The following is a 14,672-nucleotide window of genomic DNA, read 5'->3' on the forward strand; positions in this document are numbered from 1 at the left end:
AGCTGCTCTCCCCACACTGATTTAAATTTCTGTCTGATCAGGGTCATCAACACACACAGTGGAAGGAGAGATAGATTTTCAAATTTTCACTTTTACCAATAGGTCCTGCCAGCATTTCTAGCCAGCACAGCCTCAGCCACTGCCACTCACCTTGTTGATGCTGAAGTGGCCCTCAAACCTGCAGCCTTCCCCATTATTGAGAGGGATCTTCATTGAGTTGTCAATGTGACCCACTTCGTGCCTTCCCATCTCATCCTGGATGTCCAGTCCAACCACTGCAGGGGTGGGAGGGAGAAGACAAAAAAATAAAGAATAAATAACAGAAAGGTTGCATAGGAAAAGCATGTATTGGTTTTACTTGAAAAAAAAAAATCCACACTTTTCCTGAATGACTAAATTGAGCTAAAATGTCCTTTGTCAAAAACTGTTATGCCAGAAAAACTTTGTAACCAAACTTTTCATGCTGCCTATTTGACACAAATACACTTCCCATGTCCTTCCAGCTGCCTGCAAATCCCAAACACACAAACAGAAAAACTTCAGGCACACAAGGCAGGTGACTTGGGAAGAGCCAACAACCAGCTGGTGCATTCAGAGTTTTAGCAAAATGGAACTTGGGAGGTTTCTTGCTCCCAGACACAAAAAGGCTGCTATTTGAAAAAACAATAACTAAATGAAAAAGGCAATGAGATTTAGAAAAAAAGAAAAAAGCCAGTGAGAGAGATCAGCCACTAACACATGGTCCAAGAAACCAGGTGCCCTGGCCTGGAACAGAAAGCAATGGGACATTGGCAGAGGCTGCAGATACTTGATTTCCATCCTGGTACAGAAGAAGGGCCACTGTACCAGTCTGGGCCCATTTCAAGTAGTACTTAAAGCACAAAGAAAGCTGCTAAGTGGAAGGAGTACTCACATTCACAGTGCAGGTTTGGCAAACTGATGTTCAAGTTCACTTCTATTTTCCCTCCACTGTCTTTGTCTGGGTCATCCACGTAGAGCTCATTCACTCTGGGGGTAAAAACACAGGTGGGTTCAGGCACAGGGCAGCTTCCCACAGGGAAAAGCCAAAAACCTGCATGGGGAGGGGGAAAAGGAGACTGGAGAGAGGAGGTTTGATTGTGTGATGGCTACAGCACAGAGCAGGGAAAGCTCTCCAGGATGGAATGGGGGAAAATCATGGTTTAATTTGAATTCTTGCTCAGCAAGTGCAGGAGGCTTTAAAGTTCTGCACCAGCAGAAAACAAAATTTCTGCTCTGAGCTTCTTGTGTTCTTCTCCCCACTGAGTTTTGAGAGGTGCTACCAAACAAGACCCTAATGCTGAAGAGGTGGCAGGTTATTGATCCAAGCCTCCCCTCCCCTGGGCTGCTACTCCTTTCAGGCAGGAGGGAAGCATGTGTTTTTCCATTTGTTCCATAAATAGCTCAAGAGAAAAGCTGCTCCCAACTACCCCCCAGGAAAGCTTATTTGTGTCTCTAATTGCCTTTTGTTATTGCCACCCAGCTGACAGAGCAGCAAGAGAAGGAAGGCAGCAGGACATATTTATATCCTACTCCTTAATATCACATTTCAATCTATGAATGGTAACCAAAAGTGGTGACTAAAATTGAGGAGAAGAGGATTTGAGCCAGGAACAGATGGGAAGAAACATCCTGGACAGCAGGATCTCACACACTCTGCAGCAGTTTCCCAAGGAGCAATGTTGTCTCATAGCACCCACAGTGCTGGCACACATCAAAGGAGACAAAACACAGATAGAGAGGCACAGCAATGCAGGAGTATAAATATTTATTGTTGGCACACACAATCCATCTGAAAATAAACCCAAACAACCCCAGTGCTGAATCTGCTGAATGGTCCTGGAGAATCCACTCTGGGGAGACTCACCCCATTGAACTGAGACCATGCTGACATTACCTAGAAGGTCTTTTCCCTCTCCAACCAGTAAGATTTGACAATTTATCTTCCAGCTGGGCAGATCATAAAGCAATGGGAACTTAGATTCAGGCAAATTACAAAAAACAAAACTAGCCAGTGCTCTGTAGCACTTTTATTTCACATTCAAAGTGCATTAAACTCTTTGACAAGCCCCACTGGAGAGTCCACATGCTAACAGTCACACCAGACTAAGGCAGCTACAAGACAGATTCAAAGTGATTTTTGCTCTGCTGCTACATCCCTGGGCCAGGATGAACTGTTTGCCCTGTGGATGCAGAAGAAACAAAACCTTCACACTGAGAAACACACATGCTGTCAGGTTTTTGGGAGGCAATTACTCACAGGTCAGTGGGGTTTACAGACACTCATTTAAAACCAGCACAGCATTTGTCTTCAGCTTCACAGCCCTACCTTTCTCTGGTTTTAATTGGCTTGACAAGTTGCTTGCAATCATTACTCAACCTATTTTTCAAGTGATTAATAAAAATGACACAGAGGGAGGGGAAAGATTGCTCATCAGTGACCTAGTTAGCAATTTTTTGGCTGGGCCCTGTCCTCCTGGGTGGAATGCATTCTCTCCTCTACGTGTTCATTACTGACAGATTGGGCAGTGATGGGATTAAGTCATATACCCAAATAGGGCCAGGAGGAGCAGCTCCAGCCAGGATGGGCATTAATCCCCCAGAGCAAGGCAGCTCCCAGTGCTCCCATCCATTTCCCAGTTCCAGCCAGCCCATTTCATAAGCCCTGGCTCCTCCCCAGCACTGTGCTGGCTGAGATGCCCAGAGGAGAGCAGAGCACAGGCAGGTGCAGCAGCTCTGCTGAACATCCCAGCTCTCTGAGAAGAGCCCCAGCACTGTCAGTGTTTGTATTTGCTGATTTCTGTCAGGAAAATGAATCCACAAACACCACAGGTTTATGTCCAAAAAGGAGACAGAGGAGTCCTTTTCTTTATTGGAATAAAGGGAGAGGCCATGGGGCATTGCCCTGGGATCTCTCCAATTTTTGGAGGATGCAGCCTCCTTTTATCCCAATTTCCCTCTCTCTTTCCCCATTGCTGAGGTACTTGAGAGGTCCAGACTTCCCAAACACCTGACACCTGAGATTCCCCTCTAATGTACAACCCTCCCTTTTAATTTTTAATTCTTATAGAATTCATGGTTTCCCTTCATTGCTTCTTTCATCTTCCAATATCCAATTCCATTGATCAGCAAACCTGCAGTCTGTTTGTAAAGGCAAATATATTTTTCCATTCATCAATCAGTGGAATCCTTCCCACTGTTCCTTTTCTCTCTCAGTGCTGGTTTTATCTAGCAGCAGACCCACAGCTTATTTGTAAAGACAAGTCCAACATTCCTCTCATTTCTAACCCTGAACCTGTCAGATTTTGTGTGGCTCCAGCAGCAAAGGAGCCTCTTGGTGATGAGCAAGTGACAAATTTCTGTGTAGGGGAGCCCATGGAGGCTCTGACAGAGGAAGGCAAGTGCTGAGGTCACTTGGCTGCTCACTGGATCACTGAGGCACAGAATTAGGGCAGCTTGTCCAGGTCACACATCCCATCAGCTGCAGATAAAGGAAACTGGTTTCCTGTCCCATACTCTGGTCACTGGACCAGTGGCTCCCAACCTGTCCCATGGGGAAGGCTCAGGGCCCCTTCCTCCTCCTCCTCTTAGCCCCCTGCTCCTCTCCTACTCATGTTCCAAATTTCATAACCCAATCTATCACTCCACAGATATCAGACAGCTCATGACAGTGGATCCCTCCTTTCCTTCCCCTCATTTCAACCTTTCATGGAGCATCATCCAGCTGGATCCTGCTTCTCCCTCCCAGCCCCAGCCACTGCCTCCTCATGGCATGATCAGCTCTTGCTGAGAGTCCAAACTAACAAATCCAGCTCTAAAGTGCATCCTTTGTGTGTCACTGATACTCCCTCTCACTATGGGGAACCAGGGCTACAATGACAGCACACCACAGGCTGCACCTGTTGGGGCAAACCTCACAAGAAATGTTGTTTTCCACAAATTGGACATTTATCTCCTCAAATATTTGGAGTATAGGAATTCTAGAAATCTCACAGGTAATGCAAATTTCCAGGGTCAAGGCTATTCCTTCCAGTCAGGTTTGGGTGGCAAAGGGCTGGCACTCACATGTCCCTTGCTATCCCCCTCCTCAGGGCCAAAAAGCCAAATTGCACAAAACCTTCCTCCCATTTAATCAGACTCTGCTGGGATGAAAAGCACTATTTACCCCCTCTAGCCACTCTCCCTGAAGCAGTAAGGTCTCTGGTGGAAGAAAGTAAATTCACTCCAATTTATAGTTGAATACAAAGTGTCCCAAGGGTAAATCTGGGATGGTCACAAGGGAAATAAAACCTGAGGCCAGGCAGAGAGAGGCAGTGATATTGGTCATATTGTGACTCCAAGGGCAGGGTGTACCTTCTCCAAACATGCAGGAGTTGGTGTTTTCCTGCTGCAACAAGGAATATTTGAATAAAAGCAGCACAGTAAAGGAGGGTGAGGGTGCAGAGCTCTGAATGTAGAATGAGTACAACACAACAGGTGAGAGCTGGAGCCTCCCACCACTGACCCAGAGAAGGGAGGGAAGTTTCTCCATGATCCAGACACCAGGAATCTGCTTCACTTCTAGAAAGAGCCACTTGGAAATACTTCACATTCCTGAGTGATGCTGCTGGGCTGCTTACCCTGCTTGCTTACAAACTTCCAGCAAACTTCCAGTGTTCCAAGCAAAAAGCTGGAGGGGCCCTTTGGCCAGATCATGGCAAAGGCACGTGGGGGCCAAGGAGAGGGGCCAGAGCAGCCAGGGGGCACAGCATGGTGCAGGGTTTTACCCAAACTAAGGCAGACCTGCTCAGGTCTCAGATTTATGACACAACAGCTTTGTTTCCCCAGAAACAAAACTTCCCCAGGGACTTATTCCCACCCAGCAGCTCTGGCCACTAAATTCACTTCAACAGCTGAAGAGCCTGCAGCACTTTGGATCTGAGGGTGGGCACTGCATCCACCTTCCAGAGCTTCACACACTGTGGCTGCTCTCTAAACACATCTGCCTTGTCCTCTTCCTCCTTGTCCTAAGTCCCTGCTCCAGGTTTTAGCCTTTTTTCCTCCCCTTTTTACAGTAAACAATCAGCCAGCCTCCTCCTCAGTCATCAGCCACAGAGAAAATACAGCCACTTACAGCAGAAAGCTGCACTTTACCTTGTCCTCCAACTCCCAGGAGGCTCCCTCTGATCTCCAGGACCTTATGCCTAAGAGGGAAAATAATTATTCTGTCTTGAAGAAGCCCAAAGCTTCTCAAAAGATTTTCTCAGGTGAGCCCTCTTGGCTCCACTTGCCCTTTCAGCTCTAATCAACCACCTTCCAGAAAAACAACCCTCCAATGCTGACATTCCTGCACCACCACATCTCCAGTGATGCCAGACCAGAAAACATTATGCAAAGATTATAAAAATCTTCTTTTCAGTTTGTGTGAAGAAACAACAAGCAGGTCAGCAAACCCTCCACTGCGTCGTGTGCCTGCTGCTCTGAGATTTGTCACCTTCTGCATCCCAGCCATCTCCTCAGCCTGCAGGTCCTTGTCCCAGATCAGCTGTGGAGCACAGCAAGCAGGCTGCCCTACAAAGGGAGGAATTACAGCTCTCCAGGAGACAGGAAGAAAGGAGAAGGGTTGGAAAGACGTCAGTGCAGCCTTGAGTCAGGAATTGACATCATGCCACGACCTTCCTCTTCCTGCAAACCCACACAGGGCACACAGCCCCCACCAAGGGCCAGCTAATCCCCAGGGTGCCACACAAACACCAATTAAGCTTCTTACCTGCCCACCTCTCTCAGGGCTGCTAAGGATTGCAGCCTTCTGCACAGAAGTGTCTGGCTCAAGGTCAGGAGCAGGATTGCAGCTCCCATTGCCCTTTGCCTGCCCCGTGCTGGTGGCTCCACTGCAGGGCTGGAGGTGCATCTCCAGCTTAGTGCCAGGACACAGGAGTGGTGGCATGTCTTGGATTATGCTCCCAGATTAGGGTTTGCAGTAGAATCACATTCTGCTGGCTGGTTCCATCCCCATGGGCTGAGAGCCACAAAACACACCCCACACACTCTGGAGAGCCATGGGACAAAGAGCCTCTGAAGACAGGTCTGGTGACAATCCTGCTGCTCTGGAGGATCAGTCCTGGGTATGCAAATGGATCTAGTGTGGACAAGGAACCCCTGAAACTCCAAATGAATCCAGAATGGACAAGGAACACAGCTCCCTGAAACTCCAAATGAATTCAGGGTGGACAAAGAACCCCTGAAACTCCAAATGAATCCAGTGGGGATAAGGAACACTGCTCCCTGAAACTTCAAATTAATTCAGTGTGAATAAGGAACCCCTGAAACTCCAAATGAATCCAGAGTGGACAAGGAACACTGCTCCCTGAAACTCCAAATGAATCCAGAGTGGACAAGGAACCCCTGAAACTCCAAATGAATCCAGAGTGGACAAGGAACCCCTGAAACTCCAAATGAATCCAGAGTGGATAGGGAACACTGCTCCCTGAAACTGCTGGAGTTTTGCTTCCTCCCACACTCCTGACAGCCTTCTTGGGGCTACCCTGTTTCAGGCCAGGAATTGGGTTTTGATCATCCTAGTGGGTCCCTTCCAGCCCAGGATATTCTGTGATTCCATGATTCATGGTTTATGCTTTCATGAAAAGGCAGTAATTTTACTGCAGATAAATTAATTGCCTCGCAGGGGGCTCAGCTTTCCAATTAGCAAACTTGTCACTTCAGATAAGTTTTTGTCTGTTATCACATTAAAAAAAAAAATAAAGAAAAAGCAAAACACTGCTAGGAACAGTCTGTTGCTTCCTACAGTTTGCTGTGGCAGATAAATTAGTGTTGAGCAGCAACATTCATACCACAAGCACCACATTCATACCCTCCTACCCCTTCCCCTGGCTGCCAATGCAAGGCAGACCAGATTAGTTAATTACATCTTTAATCCTTAATGATGGAATACTTGGAAAACTATTATTGATCTTACAGGACATAATTCATGACCTAATTAGGGTGATAAAACTGTGAGATTATCATCTTGCCAGCTAATAACGTCTAGCGTTGAGCTGACTTAATTAGAAAAGAGATGGGTGATTTCTGTGCTTCTGATTTGCAACACAGCAGCAGAGGAATGAGGAGGCTGCTAAAGGCAGGACAAGCCATTTCTAGCCCTCAGACTACTCCCAACTCAACCAACTGTTGATCTTGCCCAGGGAAAACCAGACACATTTAAACCTTTAGCTTAATTTCTTCAGCCATTTGAGTCATTGGCTGAGTGGGACAGGAGTGTTTGATGCTGCTCATTTTTCAGAAATTCCAATGTAGAGCATAGACCTCCTTTATATTTTACAGAATTGGGGAGATTCACTAAGATTTTTGGTATGGAATCACTTAGAAGACCTCCAAGGCCATTGAGTCCAACCTGTGACCCATCCCTGCCTTGTCACCCAGCCCAGAGCACTGAGTGCCACATCCAGGTGTTCCCTGGACACCTCCAGGGATGGGGACATTCCAATGCCTGAAGTTTGGACTAAGTCTTCAGTCATGCTCAGTCTGGACTAAAAGAAAACTAAAAATCAAGTGGATCCTTGACATCCAGAGTTAAACTCACCCTCCCCTTAATGGCAATGATGGGTTGTGACTAAGAAAAAAGCTCTTTTGCCTCACCAGCCCTTCAATGTGCTTTTCCTGGGAAGGATGCAGCCCCACCTAAGTGCCAGGCCTGGATTTCCTTCATGGCTGCTCCCAGGCCTTTTAGGGTCACACAATAAATCTGGAAGATGAGCAACTTGGGAGTTTTGTACCCTGCTCAGGGCTGGTCTCCTCAGGAAACCCGTCAGCAGCAGAATAGGATGTGCCTTTAGAGTGTGTTACCTCTTCCATGAGCTTCCTGCAGTGCCTTGGTTTGGCTTCCTAAGTGGAGGCAGCACAGACCCAGCACTCTTTAGAAATACCCACAGGAGTTCTGACACAGCTGCTGTCCTCCCCACACAGGTAATGTTTGGCTTTAGGGCTGTGACTGTGATCCTTGAGATGAGGCTGTCATTTCTTGGCTCTCTGCCACCCAGACAAGCCTTCAGCAGCTGAGACTGTCAGTGCTACAACAATGGGCTGGTCAAGGAAAAACAGCTTTGAAGTTGGGCAAGAGCAGCCAAACTGAGATTTCGAGTAATGCCAGGCACTGAGATTGCTGCATCCATGTGAATGTGGAAGAAAGTCCAGCAGTGCAGGAGCCAGTGAGAATTTGGGGTCAGTGTGGTGCAGACCTTCTTTTCTCATGTTGCAGCACCAGCTCATCAAACCATGCTGACCTCTTGGAAAGCTCTTGCTTTAAAAGGGAAGCTCTGGGAGTCAGACAGGGAATCCTGTGGCCACCACTGAGGTTGCCCTGAAGCTGCCCCTGCCCACACCCCACAAATTCCTGGCTGTTACAGGGCTCTGAGGGAAGCAGGAGTGCTCAGCCACGTCTCTGATGTAAAACACCAAATTGTCATCAGAATTGTGCAGCTCTCCCCACCCAGCTTGGCTCTGTCAAGTGCTTTAAGGGAAATATGACACAAAAGGAGAAAGAGTGATGCAGTCTCACAGCACAGCTGGCAGTGACAAAGCAGGAAAGTTCATCCCATGTAACTGCACACCTGTAATCATTCAGGTCCTGGCTGGCATTGGGAAACTTCAGTCTGGGTGAGGTATCTGTTGTAGGAGACTCTTAATACTACAAAAAAAAAACCCTTGCAATAAAGCTTGCAATAAAAGTTGATGAGAACTGAACAGTTTGCACATAAGGAATCTTCCATATATTTGTAAGTATTTGTATCATGGGCAAACAAGGCTCAAAAACCTTTTTTGAGACAGTGTTTCCCCTGTTGTTTGCTATTACCCAGTTTAATGGCAGCACAGAGCTCTCACAAGTTCCAGACCACACAAAACTCCCAATTCTTATTCCCAATAATGAGGCTCTGCTGCCTCACAATTCACTGCCAGTAACACCTGACTGACAGGGAACCACAAGAGGCTCACAACAACTTGTACTGGGTTTCTCAGAAGAGAAACCAGTGAGTAAGAAATGGAAAATAAAAGTTTACTCCCGCTTTCGAAGTCGCTGACCTGGGCAGTGACTTTCTGAAGTATTTCCATTATTCTGGGAGAGCCTTTTTCACAAGTGCTGGGGGTGAATGTTCCCAGCAAGAGCCTGATGACTTGTAACTCATCAGAAGGAGGTTTTCCTACTCTTTTGTGTGAGCTTTTTGTGTTGGATGGTCCATGACGAATCAGGTTCCTGCAGTCATTTGTCCCATGGCCTTGCATGACATCCTCTCTCAGATTTTACTGCTTTATTGTGTGCAAACACCTCCTCCCCACACAGCTCCTGCTGGGAAAGGCACTTCACCACCTCTCTGAGGTTTTTAGGAGGAACTTAAGCTGAGCATGCTTACAGCACTTCCCAATATTTTGGTGGAAAATGCATCATCTTCTTAAGGAAAAAGCAGGAAGAGGCCTCAGAGAATTATGCAACTGTGCTGTTCAAAAAGGAATTTCTACTCAGGAAACTGCTACTACATAAGGATGTGCACTCCAATAACTGGGTCAAAACTAGGTAAATATTACTAATTCCTCCTGTAAAACATTAACTGAAAGGAAAAAAAAGAAAACCAGGCAAGAGAATGTGATCTAAAAAGAACAGTGATTTACTTGAAGCAGTCTGTCTAGCTCTGCTCTGTTTTTTAAAACAAGAAACCCAAGGAAACTCAGCCCTGTGAAGTGGCTGATAAGGTGACCCCGGATTTCACAAGCCAACACACGGAACTGAAGTCAAAGAAACAGTGAGCAAGCAAGAAACCTGAGATACCATCACTGAAGCAAACGTGCAACAGGCACAGAAAATGATCTCCAGCTCGATTACACTCCTGCCTTCAGTTAAACATTAGTCAACATTAACGTTATTCCTGAAATTACACTCCTGGTCTATGACAGAGCTGCACAAAAACAATGAAAGAGCCTCTTGGTTATCAAAATGCCCAATCTAACCAAGGTTTCAGAGCCTTTTTGCTCAGCACTGACATCTGTTGCTATCAGGAGCATCATGTGAGCCTGACAGAAGTTCCACCCTTCCCAACTATCCAGGAACTGTGCCTCACACTCAGTGAGCTCACTGCCACATCAGCAGGGTGATGGAGAAGGTTTCCTAGAGCCCCAAACAAAGTTAGATGTGTTAAGAGTTACTAAAAGTTTACTTTGAGGCAGGAAGAATATGAGAACAGGGGGAGGAAAAAAAATCTGATTAATTCGGTGTTAATAAGTGCTTCATGCTTGTTCAATGAGCAATTTTTAAAATTAGAAATTATTTCTATTTGTCTCAAAGCTGTCACCACCTGGGGCAACTTGTCCTCAGGCACAAAATCTGTGAACAAGGCTTCCTAGGAAGATTCAACAGAAGAAGAAAAAATTCACACATTAATACAGCTACCTGCATGAATCAGAGATTCAGCTCTGACATTATTTTAAAAAAAGCAATTATTGATATTAAACTAATAATTCTTATTTTATGCAATCCATTTCTCCATGCTGCTAGTTATGCAATCCAGCATGCAGCTAATAAAGGATCAAGCAAGTCTGGAACAGCTTCCTCTATCAAAAATAGTTCAGAACCAAGTTTGCCTATTAATTTTAGCAAATTAAAAAGCTGAATGGATGTCTGAGAATTTGGACTCAACCTAAAGGAATCCCAAACCCATTAGGCAACTAAGTGACCTAGCGAAATTACAGGAATACTTTTCTCAGATAACAGTAAAGCTGTAAAGATTCACATCCACACAAACAAGGGAAAATGTGACTTTTACTTACATTTCTGTGGCTATGAACCCGGTGAGCTCAGACAGGAAGAGGAACAATATGAAGAGACAGCAGCAGACAGAGACTGGAACAGAGGTGAGGAGAGGAAAAGGTTAGGTTTGAACATCCAACAAAGACAAAACTGGTTTCACAAAGCCATATCATTCCCCTCATACACAACTGAGAATTAACAATCTTTAGAGTCCCAGAGAACCCAACAGAGCAGTGATTTCAATGCCATTCCAATATTTGGATATTCATTTTTGGGGCACTTTTTCTGCCATGATTTCCACCTCCCCACAGCTCCTGCACTCTCCACCTTCAGCACACAATGTTGGTGTGCCAGCACCTTCTCTTCTTGACACAGCTCCTTAACAACATCACTTCTTTGGAGCCTTGGCTCCTAATTTTATCACTATTAAAACCTCCAGAAGGCAGAAAGAACCTTGCTTTGAAAGCATACAGTGCCCTAACATGGTTTTTTTTTGGGATGAGGAGACATTGTGGCTCTTTGTCAGGTTTCAAAGCTCTGTGTAAGGCACCTCACATCCTGCTGGGACAGTGGCAACACTGGAATTGTGCAGCCAGTGCCTGACTTCTGTAATTTCTTCATTTGCTGACATACTGACTCTGCAGAGAGGGAAAATCCCCACTGAAGGAATTGTGAGGTACTCAGACAACAAGTCCCATGTCTTTCCTAAGAATTCCAACCTGGAATTGCATGGAAGGAACCCAAAATAACTGGAATGTCACTGTTTACTCCTCACCAGGAAATTATTCAAACCACTGGCCAGTGAAGCAGCAGTGACAGTCACACACAGGAGGGAAGCACAGCTGTAAATCCCATGGATCAGGGATGATTGGAGCAGACAAGGATGTGCCAGCTCAAGGAGACAGGGCTGCAAGTCTGTGTTCAGTACAATACCCAAATTCACCATGAATCACTCACACAAGGGCAAGGCAGGAACTGACAGGCTCTTCCAGAGCACAATCCCAGCACAGCCCCTCCATCCCAGCACAGCTCTCTGTGAAATGACCATTTTGCCACTAATTAGGGTTGAGAAATACACTAAAAAGAAAAAAGACAGCCCTGTTCCTCAACTTTATTTCACATGACCTGTACAGCCCATTCCTTTGGGAAGCTCAAGTAACAACAGGCTGGGAACAAATTTATCACACAAGAGCCCCAGTCCAAATTCCCTTGGTGCAGAATGTGAGAGGCAAGGGAAGGGAAGGGAAGGGAAGAGGTGCTGAGGGAAGCACTGAGACAGTCTTGAGTGACCTAAAGCCTGGTGCCTCATTCTTCCAGCTCTGAGGAAAGAGAAATGTGTTGTTTCCCCTTCCTCATCAGAATAATTTCAACTGTGGGTTCATTTATTGACGCTCTCTAAAGTACAAGAGATTAACAGAGATGCCAAAAAATCCACTAGCTAGGATGAGGAAAGAGAGGGGAAAAAATCCTGAAGACCAGTAGGAAAACAGAAAGCAAGAAGGGATATTAAATCCTAAAGAGAAAGCTCAGATGGCCACACAGCTGCTCCCAAGCCTTGGCTGCCAGGACACAGAAGGTCACCAGGGCTGGGACCCAGCTGAGCCCTGGGCAGGAGAAAGGTCTGCTCAAAGCACACAAATTCTTGTGAGAACATCCACACCTACACAGGAGCCCAAAAAAAGACAGCAAGGCAGGACATGAGCAGGTGCAGTGTTTGTACTGCTGATCACTGACAGAGAAACTGGAGATCTCTGATCCCCAGCAGTGGCAGGGAGAGTGTTTGACGTAGACAGCTCTTTTTTCTTTAATTGCTTCCCATATTCCTTGCTGCTTGTTATAATCCCATAAAGGCTTTCCACAGCATCAGCCAGACCTCTCTGCTCTCAAGCACTTCTAGGAAAGCCTGCTACTACTAACTCTCTTAACTAAATTCTCTCCCAGAGCTTCCTCTCTCTTCCAATTTTTAAACTTCCTTCTCTGCCACTTATATCATCAAAATATCTTCTTTTCTAGTACTTGCTCTCTCAAGTCCATCTTCAGTTTAGCTCTTGCAGTGAAGGTTCGTGACAATACTCACCAAATACAGCACAGTAAAATTCCACTAACCTGTATCTACAAAACCCTGCAAGAATGCCCTGAAGTGCCTGGCAGGAGCTGACTTTGAAAGCTCCTCAATGCTTTCCCCAGTCTTCAAACCACAGAGTCAGTTCTGAAGCTGTAAAAAAGATTACTGAGGGTGGACATGAGAGGGGATATAAAATCAGCCTGAAGAAACTGAGAGGAACAACTCACTGTCTCTTCCAGTATGGGAAGAACAGGGAAAGGGAATGTTAAAAGCAAGAGAAGATTTTCCTTAACACAACTGAATTCTGAAGATTCTTGACTATGGACGCTGAGGATGCTTAAGAAATAAAACCTGTTAGATTACAAAAAGGAATCATACATGCCCTGAGGAAGAAATCCACTGAGGGATACTAAAGACAAAGGAACCAACTCCAGCTTAGGAAACTGAGGAGCCAACTGAGCAAAACCTGGAGAAATGTTTAACCTGCCCCTCCTGCTCCTTCTCAGGGATCTGCTGGGAACACTCTGGGACAGAGGACACTGCCTGCTAAACTCTTCCTACAGACACACTGCCAGGGCAGGGGGAGTTTTTGGCATGAGACTCATGTGACAGCATTATCAGTTACTCTCTGCAGAGGCAGCATTTCCTCAGCTGCAGAACAGGAGCTCCTCTCTCAGCCTGGAGCTGCAGGCACAGACATTCCCAGCACAGGAATTCATGCACGGGCTGCTTCAGCTGCTTCTTTCACACTGAAGCCTTTTACTTGCTTCCATGCAAATGTGCAGTCCTACCACCCACATTTGACAAGTGTATTTTATTTGGAAAAATAGATTAAAGGCTGGGCTCAGACAGAATCAAACAATTCATGCATAAAGCTTCACTTAACTGCAAGGGCACCACGACATTCCCACAGAGCTCCAACAACATCTGAGACAGGTTTTTTAAAGCTCTAATATGATAACATGATCAATGTATCAAAGGTTGCTGGTGTAGACACGCTGCTGTTGGCTAATCTGCAATCCCAAAAGGATGGGAAACTCTGCCAAGGGTTTTTTATTCCTGCACTAACCTTTTTCTGCTTGTCCCTTCTACTTGATACCCCATCTACGTATATTCCTGGCTCTGTCTCCCCACCCCATGAGAAATGAGAGAAAGGCAAAGTGTTTAACACATCACACAGACTGAGAACGTGGAGCCATGTCTATATTAAGGCATAAAATTAATAGTATTTATTATTCAGTGGAGCAAACTGTTACGAAGCACAAGGAGCGGGTCCTGTTACAGGCGCCATGTGAATCATAACTTGGATATTTCCTGGTTTGTATTTAAAACTCCAGCCCCCAAACAGCACCAGAGTATTTCTGGATAACATTTCCATGTGTGCATACAACATGTGCATGTAAACTATGCATCCAGAGAGATGGCTGGGGAGCAGGATGGTGGCAGCAGCTGCCTGGGCTGCAGGCTCCTGTCCAGAGCCCACTGCCCCTGTCCAGAGCCCACTGCCCCTGTCCAGAGCCCACTGCCCCTGTCCAGCTGTCAGACAGCCAGGAGTGCTGCTGCTGCTGCCTCTGTACCCAAACATGGCCAGGCTGTCCCCACAGGGGCACCACAGACATGTTACACCTGCAAAAACTGCTGGGAGAGACAACAGCACGACAGGGATGCTGCCTGAAGAAGGGATTTTTATGGAGGAAAAGGAATGAGTAATTTCTACACACTTCCCAAAAGAAGTCCACAGCAGTGGTTGTGGTGTTTTGGACAAACCTCACTCCAACTAAATGGCAGTGGGTTGTT

At 46.1% G+C, this 14,672-nt stretch overlaps 1 protein-coding gene across 1 annotated transcript in view; it reads right to left on the reverse strand.

Moving 5' to 3' along the window:
• The window catches only part of ERGIC1 (endoplasmic reticulum-golgi intermediate compartment 1), a 56,971-nt gene that overhangs the window by 19,473 nt on the left and 22,826 nt on the right, over positions 1-14,672 (reverse strand). The window contains exons 3-5 of the mRNA XM_079320005.1: positions 10,831-10,903; positions 914-1,008; positions 151-275 (exon numbers count right to left, since the gene is read on the reverse strand). Coding sequence (XP_079176131.1) covers positions 151-275; positions 914-1,008; positions 10,831-10,903 — 293 coding nt within the window. The remainder of the gene's footprint in view (positions 1-150; positions 276-913; positions 1,009-10,830; positions 10,904-14,672) is intronic.

The sequence above is a fragment of the Erithacus rubecula genome (assembly GCF_903797595.1).
Source record: "Erithacus rubecula genome assembly, chromosome: 16".
Taxonomy (NCBI): domain Eukaryota; kingdom Metazoa; phylum Chordata; class Aves; order Passeriformes; family Muscicapidae; genus Erithacus; species Erithacus rubecula.